At 35.3% G+C, this 19,202-nt stretch overlaps 1 protein-coding gene across 3 annotated transcripts in view; it reads left to right on the top strand.

The window, feature by feature from the left end:
* LOC139149353 (nuclear receptor subfamily 1 group D member 2-like) overlaps nt 1-19,202 on the top strand; it is a 50,267-nt gene that overhangs the window by 15,537 nt on the left and 15,528 nt on the right. For all 3 annotated transcript variants that reach the window (XM_070721073.1, XM_070721072.1, XM_070721074.1), the window contains exons 3-4: nt 14,076-14,194; nt 15,993-16,140. In XM_070721073.1, coding sequence (XP_070577174.1) covers nt 14,076-14,194; nt 15,993-16,140 — 267 coding nt within the window. The remainder of the gene's footprint in view (nt 1-14,075; nt 14,195-15,992; nt 16,141-19,202) is intronic.

Raw genomic sequence — 19,202 nt, 5'->3', positions numbered from 1 at the left:
CTTTCTCATACGGTCAAAGTGATGCTCTGAGAATTCAAAAACTCCCGCCCAGTGTATGCAAATGGCTACGTCATCAGTAATCCCCTTATTGTACGCCCACAGTCATGTAACTTCCTGTTTAAGGAGCCTGAAACAAAGGCCTGCTAGTGCTAAGAGTCTTGTGCAATAATTAGAGGAGTAATTTAATCACGTGGCAAAATGTCTATATCAGCATCAAGTATGTAGCATAAGGATTGCTGCATCTTGAAAAGGAGAAGAGGGGTCAGCTACCTCTGTGAACTTACAAACTTGATATGTGTCCATCACAGATCTTTACTTTGTTGCAAGTTTGTTCAAAGGTCCTTATGACCTGATAAATCCATAAAAGCACAAACATTACACAATGTAGTCTTCAGCTGCAAATTTTGGCAGTTTCTTCACATGAGCAATATTGCTTGAGTGACAAATCTGAATTGATCACACATAAGGTATTTGTTGTCACAATGTTGGCTTACAGATATGTACAAGTATACAGAACATTTTATACTTTTATTTTGTATCATTGGACACTATAGACCAGAGAGCCAAACAGTGTCCTGTGTAATTGACACAATGTCTGTTCATGTGTGTGTGTGTCCATCCGTCTGTCTGTCAATTAAATTAGTCCATTTGCGGATTTTGTTCCAGTCAAAATGTCATGCACTTTAGTACATACCATCATCACGGAAAGTAGCTCTGATTAGATTTTAGTTGATGTGATCTGCATAATTAAGAGTCATTTGCATTATCAATGAATTTATGCATTAAGCTACATCTCACACTTTTTTGTAGTCTCACTATGCTAAAAGGTAGATGCAGGGTGTGGCTTACAGATTCTTACAGATTCTAGGTCCATTTGCATGATTAACAAATTTCTGTAATTGGGCTCTATATCAATATTGAGTACACTGATTTTGATTGAACTTCTGGGGTACATTGTTTATACTAATGTTATTTATGCTAAAGGTTTGATGACCATGAAGTACCGATTAATAGCTTATTTGCATATTTAATGAATTTGTAATCAGGCTGTATGTCATAAGTGACTTGACTTTGATTGGACTTCCTAGCTACAGCAGATAATTCAAGTCTTGCTAGAAGTTGATAGTTATTACATGTCATAATGAGCTCATTTACATACCTAATGACTTTCTGTAATTAGCGGGAGGCCATGAACAAAACTGAATGAAGTGGATTTGATCAGACTTCCAAAGTGCATTTGACACACTAATGCGGAAAGTTTAATCAGCATGACATGTTTATTTTATACTTACATTTCTTCGTGCTGGAAGTTTGACTAATAAGTTTGATGATTGTGACTGTTTCATAATTAGGTAACTAGGCCATACTGGTATGTCAAGGCAGGATGAACTGAAATTGAGCATAATACTAGGGTACATTGATCAACATGTTACAAGTGTGCTGAAAGTTTGATTACTGTGACATGCTCATAATTACTTTATTTGCATAATCAATGAATTTCTGTAATTAGGCTATCAAAACTGAATGCAGTGATTTAGATCAGATTTCTACAGTATATTTGTCATATTTAGTATACTCATGCTGAAAGTTTGATAACCATAATGTACTGATTAATAGCTTATTTGCATATTCAATGATATTCTGTAGTTGTATCCAAGGGCTTATACTTTGATTTGGATTAGAATCATGAAATGTTCAGTTTTCCACAATTTCCAGTTGATGGCAGCAAATTTTTTTTCCGGGACAGGATCACATACTTTAAATGATATCACACAATGCAAATACATTAATCCGTTTGCTTAGCAATTTTCATTAGAGCTTGCAATGCCTAATTGAGTAAGACAAGCAACAATTGAAAACAAATATATCAAACATACAAAGCAGACTGGCAAAGCAAATGTGTAACTGTTAGCCAGCTACTTGAGTCCCATCCCTCTTCCAGACAACACTCGAAAGGTCATGTCATTCAAAGTTTGCGTAAGGTCAATATGTCTAAGTTTTGGGGTACACGCACTTAAATATTTTATTAACCCAATTGTCCTCTTTCTGGAAGAACTAGATCTTAGTTCTCTTATGGAATTACCTATCCATTTTAGGTACCATATTTTTAATCCCAGTAAGGAAAATGCAGAAAATTCAATGATGAACATTATTGATTGTCAAATTTGGGTTAATTTCTTTCAATTTGTCAATGCGAAGTGATACTGGTTTCATTATGGGTACAGTATCAATATAAAATGAATGTTTAACAGGTTTCATTTCTTTTACACTGCTAGACCACTTATCAGTCTGATATTAAAATTGACTCCACTGAAGGAATCTAAATCTCTTCTGCGTTTTAGCCACCTTTAAACGTGATGGAGGTTTTTAAAATACAATTGGTTTGACATTATGTCGAAGAAATTACAGCTGATATTCATATGCACTGGATAAAAATGATTATGGCATTTGATTATATTTTCTTCAATTGTTCTGTAGTTTGAACATTGGTGATATCTTCTGTCAGAAAGATCAACCGGTATATAGTGAATCAGGAGACTTACTTTTAATAGAAAATTAATGTATTGCAAGCTTTACATTTTGTTAACATAATTGGCATAACTGGCTGCTGTCTTCCAAGACTAAGAGTTGCATTTATTTAATCAGAATTGTAGTTGAACCTCAGAATCTGTCTTGCTGAAATAATGTTTTTGATAGTGTTTATCTCCATGAAAGAATTTGTAATTGAAACTGGAAGACCACAAGCTGATGCTTGATATCCTTTCCGGCAATACTGATCAAAGTCCTTTGTATAGTCAGATTGTCTGAGTTTAAGGTGTACATTTATAGTTGATAAGCAAATTGTGACACATTAACAGAGTTTCTTTTTAGCCTCCAGGTGTGCATATACAGTACTGTCTGCCCTGTACCATGTACGACACAACAACAACAACAATAATCCTAATGATTTCATAAAGCATCAATATCTACATAATTGTATGATCAAGGATAATGATCATTACAATTGACATCAGGAAAAGACAAGAAAGTAAGAAAACTTTCAAAACCTCAAAATGCTTAAAAATACATATATAAAAGCAGAATTAATTAGAAAGGTTTGACATGTGACTTAAAAATTGACAGATAGGTAGAATGATGGATGTTAATTGGAACATCAGAGTACAGAAGCCGCTACATACACTGAAAGAATGATCATTTCCAGGTTTTTTAGTGTGCAATCACATCTGACAGAGTTTACACATATCTGATGTCCTCAAATTGTGAGTCAATAAGTGAGATGAGATCATATGTGACAAATAGGAGAAAGCCCATGAATGCACTTAAGGTAGAACGCGCCTCGGGGACAGAAATTCGGGGCTTCAAATTTTATCAATTTTCTTCCGACCTACCGCTTGTTGGGGCTCATTTTGAAACTCCTGGCAAAAGAAAAGTGTTCACCGTCTAAGTTTTTCGAAAATCGAAAATTTCATTTTTTCCCATAGAGTTAACACAGGGATGGCGGCCATTTTTAATTTCAAATATCGAGAAATCGCAAGTTATTTGTCTCTCTAGTACCAAAGTTTGCACGGTGACCCCTGATTTTTATTCTTGCTTTGGTAAGAGAATGGTTGAAAGTTTCACTGAGGAAAGTTTGAGAAAAAGTCTAAGTCTTTCACTTTCGAGGTGCATATTACCTTAAATGCGTCTTGTGGACTGATATTAGGAACTCTCAAATATTTCCAATATTTTTCTGGACTACAACTTGTCAGGACTCATTTTGAAGCTCTTGAAGTAAGAAAAATGTTTGTCATCTTTGTTTTTAGCTCACACTTGGTATATGTATATATACCAAAGACAGCTTCACACTTGGTATATGTATACATACCAAAGACAGCTTATCTGATAAGTCAATGGCATCTGCATGTCTGCCTCTTCCCCTTTACCTCCCCTTCCACCTGTGTTTTAGGTTCACTCTTTGCCTCTAGTTTGGAAGAGCATTTGTCTTTGCAACAATCTAGCAACAAAATATTGTAAAGGTAGTTCTGCCATTGAAAGTTGACCTACATACTGTCAAAAACACTTTGTTACTTACAGAGTAAGCGAGTTACATTCAATAAAGTTTTTTGCAAATATTATGAATATGAAGGCAAATGCTATTGTACATAATAAATCTATTTCAGCAGTTAGAGTCACACACATTCAAAATACAATCCTTTCAGAGGAGCTACAAACCAAAATCTTATGAGGGGGCATACAAAGAAAAATATCAATGAAACATTATGTAAGAACCATCTTGGTACACATATAGGTATGTGTGATTAATAATCCACATATCCTCCCTGCCTATTTGCAGAGACACCTCAGACTCAGACCAGGTAGAGCAGAGGTCGTTGACAGTTTAACTCGTCTTGGGCCAAAGTACGCACATATATACTATTACTAGGGAATGCAGATATCTAACTGCAGTGTACGTGATACACATTACTTTAAGGTAACCTTTACAGGGACAAACGGCTATTTTTCATTAATTTTATTTGATACGAGACACTATGTATATTGTTTGACATATTAAAATATACTGAATGAATGGGTGACCATGCATAAATTTACCCCCAGTTTTAGACACGATAAATGAAACCATCACGAGAAAGAATGAATGGTCATGACAATTAATTCATTCTCGCAATGGTTTCATTAATCATGTCTAAAACTGGGGCCCATTACATGCATGGTCACCCATTCATTATCTTTCAACATGTCAAATAAAATGAGTAGTATCTCGTATCAAACAAAATTCATGAAAAATTGCTGACCTTGTCCCTTTAAAGGCTACACCTTAGCTCACATCTGGTACATGTACATAAAACCAAAGAGAGCATATATGATGTCAGTGGCATCTGTATGTCTGTATACAGACAAGTAGCCTTGTCTGTGTTATATATGTATGTCTGTCTGTATGTATGTATGTCACTGTCCAACCACATCAAAAATTCAAAAACCTTAGCACCTGCCATTTTACAGTTTGGTGTACAGATGCATCTGGGGTTGGGGATGTGAATTTATTCAAATGAATATGTTAGTGTCAAAAAATTGTAAATGAGGTTAAAAGGCAAAATTCTGCAAATTGCTTAAAGTTCTGTAACCAACGGCCAAGTTTTGTTGAAACTTAGTATGACTGTAGATAGATTTGTTCAAAATGTAGTGAAATTTTCATATTTGTATTTTTGTGGCAATTTTTTCCCATCTTTGGTCAAAAAACCATATTCTCTAAAGTTTCCAAGACAAGTATTGAACCCTTCCAATTAATTAACTCTCTGCAGAAATTTAAGCTCATAACCCCATCAAAGAATATATTTTCTGAAAGCCTAGATATTGGCAAATACTGAGTTTTGTATTATTTGGCAATTGTTCACATAAGGACCACATGACAGTCAATTTGAATAACTTCTTAAAAACCGGTTTTTATATTGCCCTGCGGTAATGCTGCAGTATTTCTGGTCAAAATAAGCATGACAAAAAGGTGTTGTGTCAATCTTCCAAAGTGTGTCTGCGATTTTTTTATTCTGTCCTACTTGTATGTTATATACTTTGAAAGGTTTTAAACTAGGGATCAGTTATTGGTCAGATAATTGTCGTGTCATAAAAAATGTTCTACAGCCTAAAACAAAAACTCAAATGAAATAAACAAAGCAACAAGAAACCTGTGCTGAGATCGAGACGGGCCCTACCCCTGCTCCCACCTATGGTGATGGACATTTACGTTATCCCCCATGGTATTTCCTGTGATGAATGTGGTGTACATGAGTGTCTTTCCAATTAGTACCAATGATGAAGGATGAATTGATTTGTTTGTGTGTCAGATCGACAGATATTGTGTGGCCTGGTGGAATAAAGAGCGTACAATTACTGTCAGAAAGTTGCCCGCTAACCAACCTTCAGTCTATTTTCAGTCAAAGTTGTTGACCTAAAAAAAATTTTGCTGTACTAGTACTACACTATTTAATGAGTAGCAGTCATGGGTCTGCATCCCACAGGGGTCCCGCAATTTAAGTGAACATAACACCTCACATTGGAGATCTACATTGGTACGTTTAAAACTACCACATATCTGTATGCTCTTTTTGTTTCGTTTTTTAAGCTTCTCATCAATTAATAGACAGAGAAGCTATTAGAATTGAAAACCAGTATGGTTCTGTCAACTTCCAACTTCCATCCGTCAATATCTCTCAACGTCATGGCATAATGTTATGGGTCATATCGTAAACTGGTGGGGGTGTTCATGGTTGGGGTTGAGGTGAAGAAGAACGATTTTGAACTGTGAAAAAAATCAAAAGGGACTTTCTCCAAGGTTACTTCGTTGACTGCGATCGATTACAGACTACTGAGCTGACGTGGTAGGGGTACTCACTTTGTGTTTGCTTGCTTTGTGTGCGCTAGTTATGTTTGGTACTGTGTTGCCTGGATATCCGCTCATGTCCTGCCGTGATATGGGCCTGTTGCAAATAATCTGCATATGCCTCTGTAAACGGTCATAGCCAGTCAACATTTTTGTAGCATTTTTTCTGATATAAAATTTTGTAAAATATTGGTGAATACCTCAATATTTCAAGAGGACCCTTTCTTCCCAATTGTTTCCCGGAGTTTCAGAGTCATATGAACGAAAATGAGTGAAAATTTGAGACAGGAAAATGGAAAATCTGCTACGGCAGCCATGTTCAATGCAAGCCTATGTGGAGGAAATAACTAACAAATACCATTCATGATGCCCATCCTCTAGAGGCAGACCTTCCTATATGAAGTACCTGTCACATTTGATGCTTGTTGAATTTACTGCCTGTGGAAAGCTTGACTGACACAAAGAAGCCTTTTAACTTCTAGGAAATGACAGAAATTGAATAAGAAGATATTCTGAAAATGTCAAATACTGAGGAAAAATGTACAAATATTCACAGTAAACAGTTTTACTGACTGGTCAGTTATAATGAGGTGAACAAACAATGAAAATATTTATGATCAGTTTTTGAGATGGGCATATTTTAACAAATACAGAAATTATTAACATTATAAATATAAGACCAAACTATTTTTTCAGGGATGGGGCAGGTTGGAAATGAGGGGCGAGAGACATAAGGTATTCTTGCTGCATGTGGATGCAGCCACACCATTCCATTTACAGCATACTTATTCACAGTGTTGTGTTCAAGTTCCATACAAGGATAACATAGGCAAATCAAATCAAATTAAAAAAGCATCGATGCTCTTGTGTGGATTTTGCTGAACATGACTGATTTTAATATTTCGTCTTATATATTTGGTATCCAGCAAAGGCATACTTGAAGTGAAGTCAAAATTAACCTGTTACCTTTTCTGCATGAGCTTTTCTTTTTTAAATCATAGTAAAGTAGTACATCAAACAGATTAACCATTATCTTTCTGTCAACCCATAATTTTACATCACAAAGACTGTCATTCTGCCAAAATTTGTATTTTTCAGTCATTTTAGAAATTTTGCACTGCACAAGATTATTGAACCAACTGCAATATTTGAATATGTTAAACTCAAAGAATAAAAATCCTTTGTCACAGATTAAATTATTTTTTTTAAAAGAAATTACTTTTCAACACTTCTTGCATATATTCTTTACAGGGTCATGTATTTCAAGGAAAATATGCCTATTAAAAACAGTAATTTCATCACTTTAAATTTTTTTTCTATACTATGACAATTATTGGCCATGAGGTTTTACAAACACAAAGCCCAAATAAGCATTGTTTTTTTCATTTTCAAAGGACTCTTTGGAAATTGCATTAAAAACAGTTAATAGTGACTTAAAATGTTCACTTGGTAAACATTTAATTTACAGACGCCAGGTTGTTTATTTCACATGCACTCAGGTCAACAGGGAAGTGCGTCATTACTATTTCAGGATTTTTATTGCTTATTTCTGAATTATTTAACTTCTTTAACTTCTTCTTAGGCAGTTTATACTGTAGCTTAGAATTTTTCCTGATTTATATATTTAATCATCTTTTGGGTTCTTTGGGTCCATATCCACCTCATGCTGCTACATCATCAACTATTTGCCAACAACTCCATGCCAACAACCAATTATCTGACCTGGCCACATATTGGAGAAGCTACAGCATCATTGACAGTACTTTTTGTGTCTGTTATGTTTAGTTCCCCTATTTGTGTACACAGCTGTCAGGATTAAGATTTCCAGGGTGAACAGACACATATATGCAGAGTTTATTATGCCTTTGACCGTAGTGACACACACTATTTTCACACTATTGACACACACTGTTTTACATTTGCCATACCTACGCCCTTGGATCATGGTCAATGCCTTTAATTTGCCTCACATTAAGTGATGATGACAGTATTGAATGATACTAAGTGTTATATTTCAGCTAATTGCTAATTTGTATAGTTAATGACAATACTTTCAATATACATCAAAGGTGATTGCATCAAATGTGATGAAACTTCATGACATTATTTCTTTAATATGATAGGTGAACTGAAAGACTTCTCACAATTTTGTGTCAAACAATATGATAATTTACAATTTTAATGAACTTTAGTGTTTGCTTTTCTCCTTTTAATGGCTGCGCCAAATAAGATGAATGTTGCTATTGTTAACAAAAGACAGGCATTTTGGAAAGCAGTTTGCTATTTTATGTCTGCTAATCACGCAGATTGGAATTTAATGAAATTTTACACATTTTAAAATAATGTTTGGAAAGAGTGTTAATTTGAAGACATTTGCAAGATAAACTCACACCTGGTGTGTCACTTGTTTGTGAGAATGAATGCAATCTTGACAACCCAGCTGCAGGAGTCCAGTGGATAAAGTTACCTGTCAAGAATTAATGTGACAGATGAATTCTAGAGTTCTACTATATTCATGTCATACTCCGGATAGTTGCCAGACCAATCAATTGAATGATAAAAGTTAAATCATTCAATTGACTGACAGCAAAAAAACAACATTTAAGATATCTTATCATTCCTTTGAGCTAGGACAATTCAATTTTTAAGGAATGAGGACATACCGGTGTATACCCCATGTTTAACCTGATAATTTCTGCTCATATTTGAAAGCTGATATTTTTTATAGTATACACTTTAATACTAACATTTATTAACCCGTAACAGTTGTGACTAGCCCAGGTGATGACCTTTCTCTGGTGTTAGCATGTAGGACTCGATCATGTCATGTATATGCCAGTTTGAGTACTTTCCAGAGGATACCTGACAGCTGATTTCAGTGGTGTTGCTGGTAAACCAAACAAAAATACCTTGTTACTCTATTCCTTTAGGAATCTATTCCAGGGAAATAGTTAAAGAAAATATGGCAGCTGTAGATATGGTTGACTTTTGATGTAATCCATTATATTAAATGCATGATTCTAGGAAATGTTGTATGGATGGATCAATTTGTGGGTCCCTGACATGCCATGTTCAATTGATATGACAGACTATTTAAATAATGTTTTTTCATAGGAAATATTTGAACCTTGGTCAAATATTAGTTCTTTCAGTATTTCTGATTCTTAAATGTAGAGTGGTATACACAGTACTGATCCCTCCATAATTTATAGTGTAGATTTTTGTTAATGTACTGAGTTATTGTGATATTTGTTGTACATTGTTTCCATACTCAGTTACTGTATAGGGAGAATTCAGTTATGTTAAATATTCAGTTATGTTAAATTATGCCCAAACATATTTCTTATGACTAGTTATAGAAAATTTTGTAAGTTTACCATACAATCAAAATGAAAATGTAAAAATTTTCTAAGTTTATTGGTAGGTGTGTTCAGGAGTGATCAAATTTTCTAAGTCCCATATTCTTGTGTTTTGGGTGGGTTTTCATATGATAACAAAGGTTGTAAGTCAGAGATAGGTGTGTTGTGGGTAGGTTAGTAGTACAGGAATTTTCTGTCTGAGATAGGTGTGTTTTTGGATGGGTTAGTATAATAGGAAATTCCAAAAATAATGTGTTTCAGGTGGATTAATTTTTCAAAGGTTGATTTGTGGTTCACCCAAACACCCCTAGCTCTGTAGGTGTGTTCAAGGTACACCTGTAACCAACCTCTTTTCCCTAGTTCAGGGACGTGTTTTGGGTTAGTAGTGGGTGGATTGAATAGCATTTGGGGTGCTTTAGGTGCCATATATTTGGTAATGGGTATTTACTAAGCTGGGTGTTAGTTTGATACATTCCATAAAAATTCTGTTAATTTGACTATTTGACTATATATATTATACGATATGCAAGAGCATGCAGTTCATATGGTGATTTTGTAGAGAGACATGGCCATCTCTCTTCAAACTGTTAAATCAAGGTTACACCAGAGCAAGACTTGTCTCTACATTCAAACGCTTTTTTGGCAGGTATCGCAAGCTGGTAGATAAATACAATATCTCTCTTCGACAAATGATCACTGATGGCATCGGTGACATTGGGCCTTAGTTAGTGACCACTACCTATCTGACTTACAGATTGATATATGGGCGGGTGCCACATGTGGGGCAGGATGCGCTTACTATTTTCGAAACACCTGACATCACTTCTTGGTCTTTTGGCCAGAGGTCCATATATCTTTCTTTCATGAATTTGACTTTGTTTGTACCGTCTATTTACTGTCTGTTCTGTGCTGTTTTGTGTCTATGTTTACAACTATTGTCTTACAAATTTTGACCTAGTGTTATTGATTATGGATGGTATGATTGCGATTATTTCACCACCCTGGATCATGAAATTACTTTTTACTCACCTTTATGTCAAAAAAAAATTGATCAACAAAAATTTACCAACTTTCTTCTCATTGTGTTTATCAACTGCAGCAATATTCAGCCCTAATTTGACAAATAATGTCCTCCTTTGACTGGTTCTTAGCCAGTGTATACAGATGTGCCCAGTGCACTAAAACAGATAGTTGTTGAGATGTTTTGCAAAGAGGTGAAGAAAAAGCTGAAGAAATATCCATGTGTCCATCAGTACAGCTGAGACCAAACTAGGTCATTCATACCAATGGAGAACAGTATTTCTTAATGAAAACATGGATGTCAGGCAAAGCTGATGAATTTTTAGTAGTGGAATAAATGTCCTGTCTCATTGTGCTAGTTGAAATCAACTGAAATATATTTTATTCCCTGTGGATTAATTATTGTAGTCTGAGTCTTGCTTCTCTGGTCTATGATTAAATATTTACGGACTCACTCTTTCTGTCTTTGTTGATCAATCAAAGTGTTTTCATCTTCAATATTTCATCCTTATTTGACTGATATGATATCCTAGCCTTAACTGCCATTAGTTCCTGGCCAATCTACAAAGACATAGCCCATGCCCAAAAAAGTATAGTTGGTGAGATTTTTTGTGGAACAGTGGAGAAATACTGTCAGTTACAGCCCAACAAAAGGTTGATCTATGCATGGGACAGATATTGAGAAAACAGTGCGTCTTACACACATGGATTGTTTAGTCCCAATTAGGGACATTGTCCAGGGGTACATATATATTTGGTCATCTCCTTGCGTGCACACATGCATGCGTGTGTCCATTCATGCCGATATCTCAAAGATGCCTGGACCAATTTCATTTATACTTGGTACAAAAATTTCTCCCTATGTCATACACATGCACGTTGATTTGTTTCATGATTAGATCCAATATGGCCACAACCAATCAAGTGATGAACTTGTGATATTTGAAATTTCCTTGTTGTGAGCCTGAGTAGCTTAGCTGGCACAGTCAACAGTGTGATGTAGCCGCGCACTCAGGGATTAGATTGCATTTCTGATGAAAACATTTCCCATCATGGGCACAAAATGCGCCCCACTTCTTGCAGACTTATTTTTATATTCGTATGAAGCAGAGTTCATGCAATCACTTCAGAATCTGGGTGTAAAAGGATTGCCAAGCGATTTAACAACACCCACAGATATATTGATGATCTCATCAGTTTAAACAATCCTGGTATATCCAATTATCTACACCACATCTACCCAGATGATTTAGAAATAAAAGAAACAACTGAAAGTGTGGACTCGGCATCATACCTAGATGTTTTGTTTGAAATTAGACATAATACACTTTATACTAAGCTGTATGACAAAAGAGACGATTTCAACTTTGAAATCATAAACTTTCCCTTTTTTGTCGAGCAATATACCATCATCTCCAGCTTATGGTGTGTACTATTTCACAACTCCTCAGATACAGTAGAACATGCCATTCATATGAAGACTTTCGAGTTAGACAAAGCCTATTAGCTCAAAAGTTAGTGAGGCAAGGATTCTCAGAAAGTAGATTAGTGAAAGCATTTAAGAAGTTCTATGGTAGATACGGAGATGTTGTATCAAAATATGACCTGTCTGTTTCTCAAATGATGAGTGACAGCATACCAAATTTTGACTCACAAAAGTAATTTGGTGAATTCACCAAATAACAATGAATTTGTCGCTTTTGGTCAATCTTGACGGGTGCGGCTAGCTGGCAGGGTACGCTTACCCATTCTGGACACCTGGTACCACCACTATTTCGTGGTTCAAGATGGCCCCATTGCCTTTGTCATCATCTATATGTTCCTTGGACCTGGTAATTTCATAGTTTACCTTGAATGATAACGATTATTGGACCTGATTTGATGTCTATTCCAAATCCTGCTATTAAGTTGATTTACTGCGAAAAGAGATATCTGTCGTGAAAACGACACTTTGTTGTCCACCTTCTTTAACCGATAGTCCCTTTGCAGCACTAGCTAGGTGACACTAGCACCTCACAGAGGTGTAAAACCTGTCTCTGCAATTTCTTGACAAAGAGTGTACTGTACAACAGCAACAGCACTGGCAATCTCTTTGTTTGCTCATGGAATTTCGATTGCATCATTTTGAAATCAAAAAGCAGTACACTAATTGTTGATTGCTCTCACCTCTTATCAATTGTCCTCCATCAATTTTGCATAATACAAATTTTTGACCCTTTATTTTTCTAAATGGATGGGTGCATGACCGTTATTACTTTTTACGCCTCAGAAACCACTGCCCACGAAAATGTTTGTATTTGCAACTCATTTGGCTCAGGATGACCAAATTTGATTTGTCCAAATGATGAGGAAATTTACACACAAAATGTTTTGGTTATTTTTATCATTTTTATCTAACATCATTGTGTGTAACGATGGTCTGACAGTTTTCAAAATTTATATCGCAGTTGCCTTTTGATGCCATTCTACAGCTTTCTTAAAATAATGGGAATTTTCAAATATTAATTTTTTGGACCTTTTTAATATTTGCTCAATTTTCATTAAAAATTATCTCTTGAACTTTGCATCCAATACTACCGGTATTCAAATTTTGTTTGCAGGCTCCAAGGGATGACGTTATTCAGTTTTGTTTAAATGGTGATGAAATTGCAAATGCAAATATTTTGGGGGCAAGTTTTCCTATTTTTTGGTCGAGACCCCCTTTTCTCTGATAGCTTCCAAACATATTTTATTAATACTAAATCCATTAACTTTATTTCTATAAATTTTTTGTCCTGAAAAGTTGATGTTAGAGGATAGTGTACATGATGCTTAGGAAAAGTTGGTAGGTTTCAAAGCTAAGCATCTGCCTTGTAAGATTCATTGGTCAAAGCATGGCTTCAGTGCATGGATCAAAGAATTGACTATTTTCAAATTGGAACCATAGAAAGATAAATAGCTTGGAAAATCAAAATCATCAACAATGTGAAGTTTGTAAGAGCCATATTAAAATGTGCATGATAGGTACCTAGGGGCCCAGGGTACAGTACCACTGTGTAATCATTCTTCCAGAGAAGAGATATGGAAATGTGCCAGCAACATATTAATACCCTTTTCAACAAGTTACACAATGGAATATATTCCACTGCGTAATTTGTTAAAACAGGGTCTTAATTATGTGACTTTTTTCATTTACCATCCTTGGGTAATCATATTTTGATATCTTTAGCGTGATTGACTTCATTGTATGGATAATTGCGGCCATACTTAGCAATTTGAATGGGATTCTCTCTTGTGATTAAAAGCTGAATAAATGTGTTTGTTATCTTCTTGATTAACAGGTGCACGGACTGCTGAAAGTAAGCCATCGACTCCAGTATATGCAGGCATTCCCTGTCAAGTTTGTGGAGCTGAATCCTCTGGTTTTCATTTTGGTGCAATAACATGTGAAGGATGCAAGGTCGTACTGCTTCTTTTTTAGTCCCCACACGACACCGTCCGGGGGGACTTATAGGTTTGGTCATGTCCTGCGTGCGTGCGTGCGTGTGTGCGTGCGTCCGTCCGTTCACACAGATATCTCAGAGATGCAAGAAGCGATTTCATTCAAACTTGGTACAAGGATTACTTCATATGTCATACAGATGCACGTCGATTTGTTTTGGGATACGATCCAATATGGCCGCCAGGCGGCCATTTTATTACGATTTTTTCATGTACAGAGCCATAACTCAGACATGTTTCAACCAATTTTATTCAAAGTTGGTACAAGGACATTGACCAATGTCATAGATATGTACGTCAATTTGTTTTGTGATACGATCCAATATGGCCGCCAGGCGGCCATTTTATTACGATTTTTTCATGTACAGAGCCATAACTCAGACATGTTTCAACCAATTTTATTTAAAGTTGGTACAAGGACATTGACCAATGTCATAGATATGCACGTCAATTTGTTTTGTGATACGATCCAATATGGCCGCCAGGCGGCCATTTTATTACGATTTTTTCCATATACAGAGGCATAACTCAGGCATATCTCAACCGATTTTATTCAAAGTTGGTACAAGGACATTGACCAATGTCATAGATATGCACGTCAATTTGTTTTGTGATACGATCCAATATGGCCGCCAGGCGGCCATTTTATTACGATTTTTTCATATACAGAGGCATAACTCAGGCATATCTCAACCGATTTTATTCAAAGTTGGTACAAGGACATTGACCAATGTCATAAATATGCACGTCAATTTGTTTTGTGATACGATCCAATATGGCTGCTGTGTGGCCATTTTGTTACGATTTGTTCATATACAGAGGCATAACTCAGGCATATCTCAACCGATTTTATTCAAAGTTGGTACAAGGACATTGACCTATGTCATACATATGCTCGTCAATTTGTTTCACGTCATGTAGCAGTAACATGTCAATTATTGAAGTTTCGTAAGTAGGCTGATATGTCAAGAAATATGTACTGCATCAAATTCATGAAACTTTATACAGATGTTAACCGATGATTAGCTCACATTGCTTTAACATTGAAAAAGACATTTATCAGTGTCATTTTAATTAATTTGTAATTGCATAAGTAATGAACTTTCCTAATTAGGGTGATATAGCCACAAATTAATACAACGTCAAATGTGATGAAACTTGATACAGATGTTGATCTCATAGTGTTGTAAATACTGCATCAAACTTTATGAAATATGGTACCAGTGATAATCTGTTAAGTGTTAGAATTGTATGCAAAAATGTTTTGCAACATCCTGTTGATTAATTCCTAGTTGACTCATTTTATGAACTTTAGGATGGTGGCCTACATTTGTTTTATGTTTTCATCACCATGGAACTCATTCTTGGCCATTGAGCGCCATCTGCATCAAAGTATTTTTATCACAGACCTAATTAATGAAGAGGACTCTATCCTCTCTGAGGACATGTAATCAAAGTACCCATTAACAAGTGGGGACTGTGTCATCAACGATGACTGCTTTTTGTTCAATTATCTTTCAATAAGACTAACACTTCCCACAATACTCACAATGAACATAAGTGTTAGCAAAAGTGTATTACAACCTTGACTTAATTTTGCTTTGTTCTTTTAGAAATTCAGGCATTATACAGAATGGGAAAAACTATGTGAAGAGTTACTCTTTCGGTGTGTTTGCTTTGAATGATCCAGATGGATAGACTGGTCTTAAAATTGCTCCTTTTCAATATTTTATTACTTTACCATTTAAATTGCACAGGGATTCTTCAGGCGAACTATTAAAGAGAGAGACAGTGAGCACTATGTGTGTCAACGGGACAAAGATTGTGAAATCAATTCAAACACTCGTAATACATGCCGGTACTGTAGATACAAGAAATGCTTATCAGTTGGCATGAGTGTTGAAGGTAGGCAAATTTTTCTCACTTTTCACTCAATTTTCTGTGATAATTTGTGTCCCTGAAAGTAATTTTCCAAAAGTGATCAAGTTTGCTTTGTAAGTTCAGAGGGATGACTTCAATCATTTTTAGACCAATAGTGAAAATTGCATATACAATTTTTCCGGGGCTAGTTTTCTCATTTTCTCCTATACCACTGATCTTGCACCTTTTAAATTCAATATGTAGCTTGTCAGAGATAATCTAATGAAGTAATAAGAAAATTAGCATAACTTTGCATGTTTAAATCTGGAAGGATTATGTTACAGCTGATAGTGTCTTGAACCTTCAAAGGGAACAGTGTGGAAAGCTCACAAAACACGTGTGCCAAACAACAATAAAACTGAAATTTTTGAAAATATTTTTTGTCACTTTTGCTCAGTCTTTTTCAAAACTTTTTTTATCATAAAGTGTTTGTCCAATTGCCATCAAATTCAGTTTGTAGGGATGACCTCATTTAGTTTATCCAAATGATGGTAAAGTGGTAAAACATCACTGGTCTTACAATCGTGAAATTCAGTATGTACAGCATGTTTGGGACATACACCCACATCAATATTCATTATCACAGCCTTAGTATTATAGTAATTAGATATTTGCACTCTTCCTCAGTTTCAAGTTGTCATTACAGTTATATTGAAACCCAGTCAGTACTCCTTTATCACGTTGCATAATGAAATGCAGATCTTAGCTTGAAGATAATGAGATGCTCATCTGTAGATAATCAATCTTACCATTTCACTTGTCACTGATTCTGCTATTGTTTTTCAGCAACAACTAACAGCAGAGTTATATTGCCTGCTAGTTGTTAAAATCTCATTACTACAACAATTTCAGTTGTCTTCATGCGTACTTTAGGTAGTAAATACAGATGGCATGAACTTGCTGTTTTCAGCAACAAATATAAAAGCAGAGTTACATGGATAGGTTAATTAGTTGCTTGATAGAATGAATGAAAGCCACAGTCGGGTCAGTCACAATCAGGGTGCTCTAGACAGATTTCGACATGTTACGCTCTAATATAAAAAAATGTTGAGCAAATTTAATGAAACATTATTGTTAATATGAAACAACCAGTAGAACCAAACAGGCCCATCGAAAAAATGGAGTTTTTGTGATGATTTTGAGCTGAGTAGTGAAAAAGTACCCTAAAAATGGGTCAAAATGGGCGTTACGCTGTTTCATCTGAAAAAGCACATTTTGTAAACTCACTTTTTGAAATTGTTAGATTATTTTTTTCGATTATTCAGAATATTTAAAGTATCATATAGCATTTCCTCTTTCTTTTGCAAGTTATTTCATCTGAAGACATGGATTTGAATGGAAATGGCGTGATAACAAGTGAAATTTTTGTGTTGTTACGCTTTTTATATTTTGACAACGGCATTGATTTATCTCTTATTATCACTTGGAAAACAGTAACCCTAGAATGTTTCCTAAAACATCTATTTGATTGGAAGACCAACTGTGATTAGTTGGTACTAAATGTTTATGGGGGTCAACGTATTAATTATGAATGACAAATCATGATAGTTGCCACATTTTTTGTCCCAAAATTTTGTAGTGTCCGTGACACCCTCATAACTTTCAGCCATATTCAGATAGTAGAGATCTGATGTCATTAGTCAAAGTGGCCCTGTTTGCCTTCCTTATGTTATAAAAATATAATCCATTTACCACTTGTATTGTTTCAGTATATCAAAAAGGGGCCAAATGTAGTGTCCGTGACAGCCGTAGTGTCCGTGACACCAAATCCATACATTACTTGTTACAGTGATTTAAGCTGGTAATTCTATTGTTTACCAGCTGAAGTTACATTTTTATAAGAGAGTAACTTAGTTTTTGAGTAAGACATCAAATGAAATATATTAAACCAGTGAAAGATGTTTTTTCTACCTTTTAAGATTGTAATGTTAAAAAACTGTCCTATGAAATAACGGTATAGGGGTTTAAAAAAGGAACAGAAATAGTGTTATCAGTTATTTCCCAATATAACTTTAAGATAGAAATGTTATTTATAGTGAAATTAAGGCATAACACTGAACAAACTAATTTACTTTCACATTAAACCACTTTCCATTTGCAACTGGCTTCATGTCACGGACACTACACCTAACAAGTGGTTAACCAGTTTTTACTGCATTTACATTTAAATTCACCTGACATCTGAAGTAAACTTCATAGACCATAATAAATCCTTTTAAAAACAAAAGAAAATGTGTTTTTGAATTATATAAGGGGGAAAGTGGTTGCAAATCTGACTATTTATGATGATGCTGCAGTAGTGTTAGCCCCAGTACAGATCTGTCAACAGTGATACATATAGGGGGAGGGTTTATGCCCCTTCAAATTACTTTTCTGTTTTAACCCTTTGTTTGCATTATAAGGTTGTATTATTAGTGTTGATGAAATTTCAGTCGTGTGTTGGTTGTTAAGGGAAAGCTATGGTGAGACATAGTCGGGTCTATCAAGTGATGTCTATTGAATGCTGTGATCCTGAAATCTGTTTGGAAACCCAAGTGTGTGGTTTCTCCTCAGTAGAAAGTTCTGTCTTTCTAAGTTGTTGTGTCAGATATTTTGTTCTTTTTGTTATACTTGTTGATGTTTTCACGTGTTATTGGCTTCAAATAACATCAATATTTCTATATTTTTATAGTGTGTTGAGATTATTGTTAACGTTTTGTCTCTTTTTGTGAACTTTGTTTTGACAAGTGTGTCTTTTGTGTTCTCGTTTCTTTTGGTGGGTATTATTGGATGGTTGGGAAAAGGATTTTTAATGTTTCGTCCTTTCAAGTTCCTGCCAGTATTTCACAAGACTTTCTTTCAAGTCTTTGGGCTATTCAACAATGAACTCTACCGCCAAATATGTGGCTGTTTAATGGCCTAATTTGCATTGCTGGGGATTGCCATGATTGCATTTCATAAACTGGAAATGGAAATCATCTCTGAATACCAGTGTGATTCACTTTTAGAAAAGATTCAGAAATGACATTTTCATAATTTTCACTGGAACACAAAACCAGCTGGCAGAG

Source organism: Ptychodera flava, chromosome 14 (genome assembly GCF_041260155.1).
Source record: "Ptychodera flava strain L36383 chromosome 14, AS_Pfla_20210202, whole genome shotgun sequence".
NCBI classification, from domain to species: domain Eukaryota; kingdom Metazoa; phylum Hemichordata; class Enteropneusta; family Ptychoderidae; genus Ptychodera; species Ptychodera flava.
The sequence above is the reverse complement of the archived record's forward strand: the minus strand, read 5'-3'. Positions and strand labels throughout refer to the sequence as shown.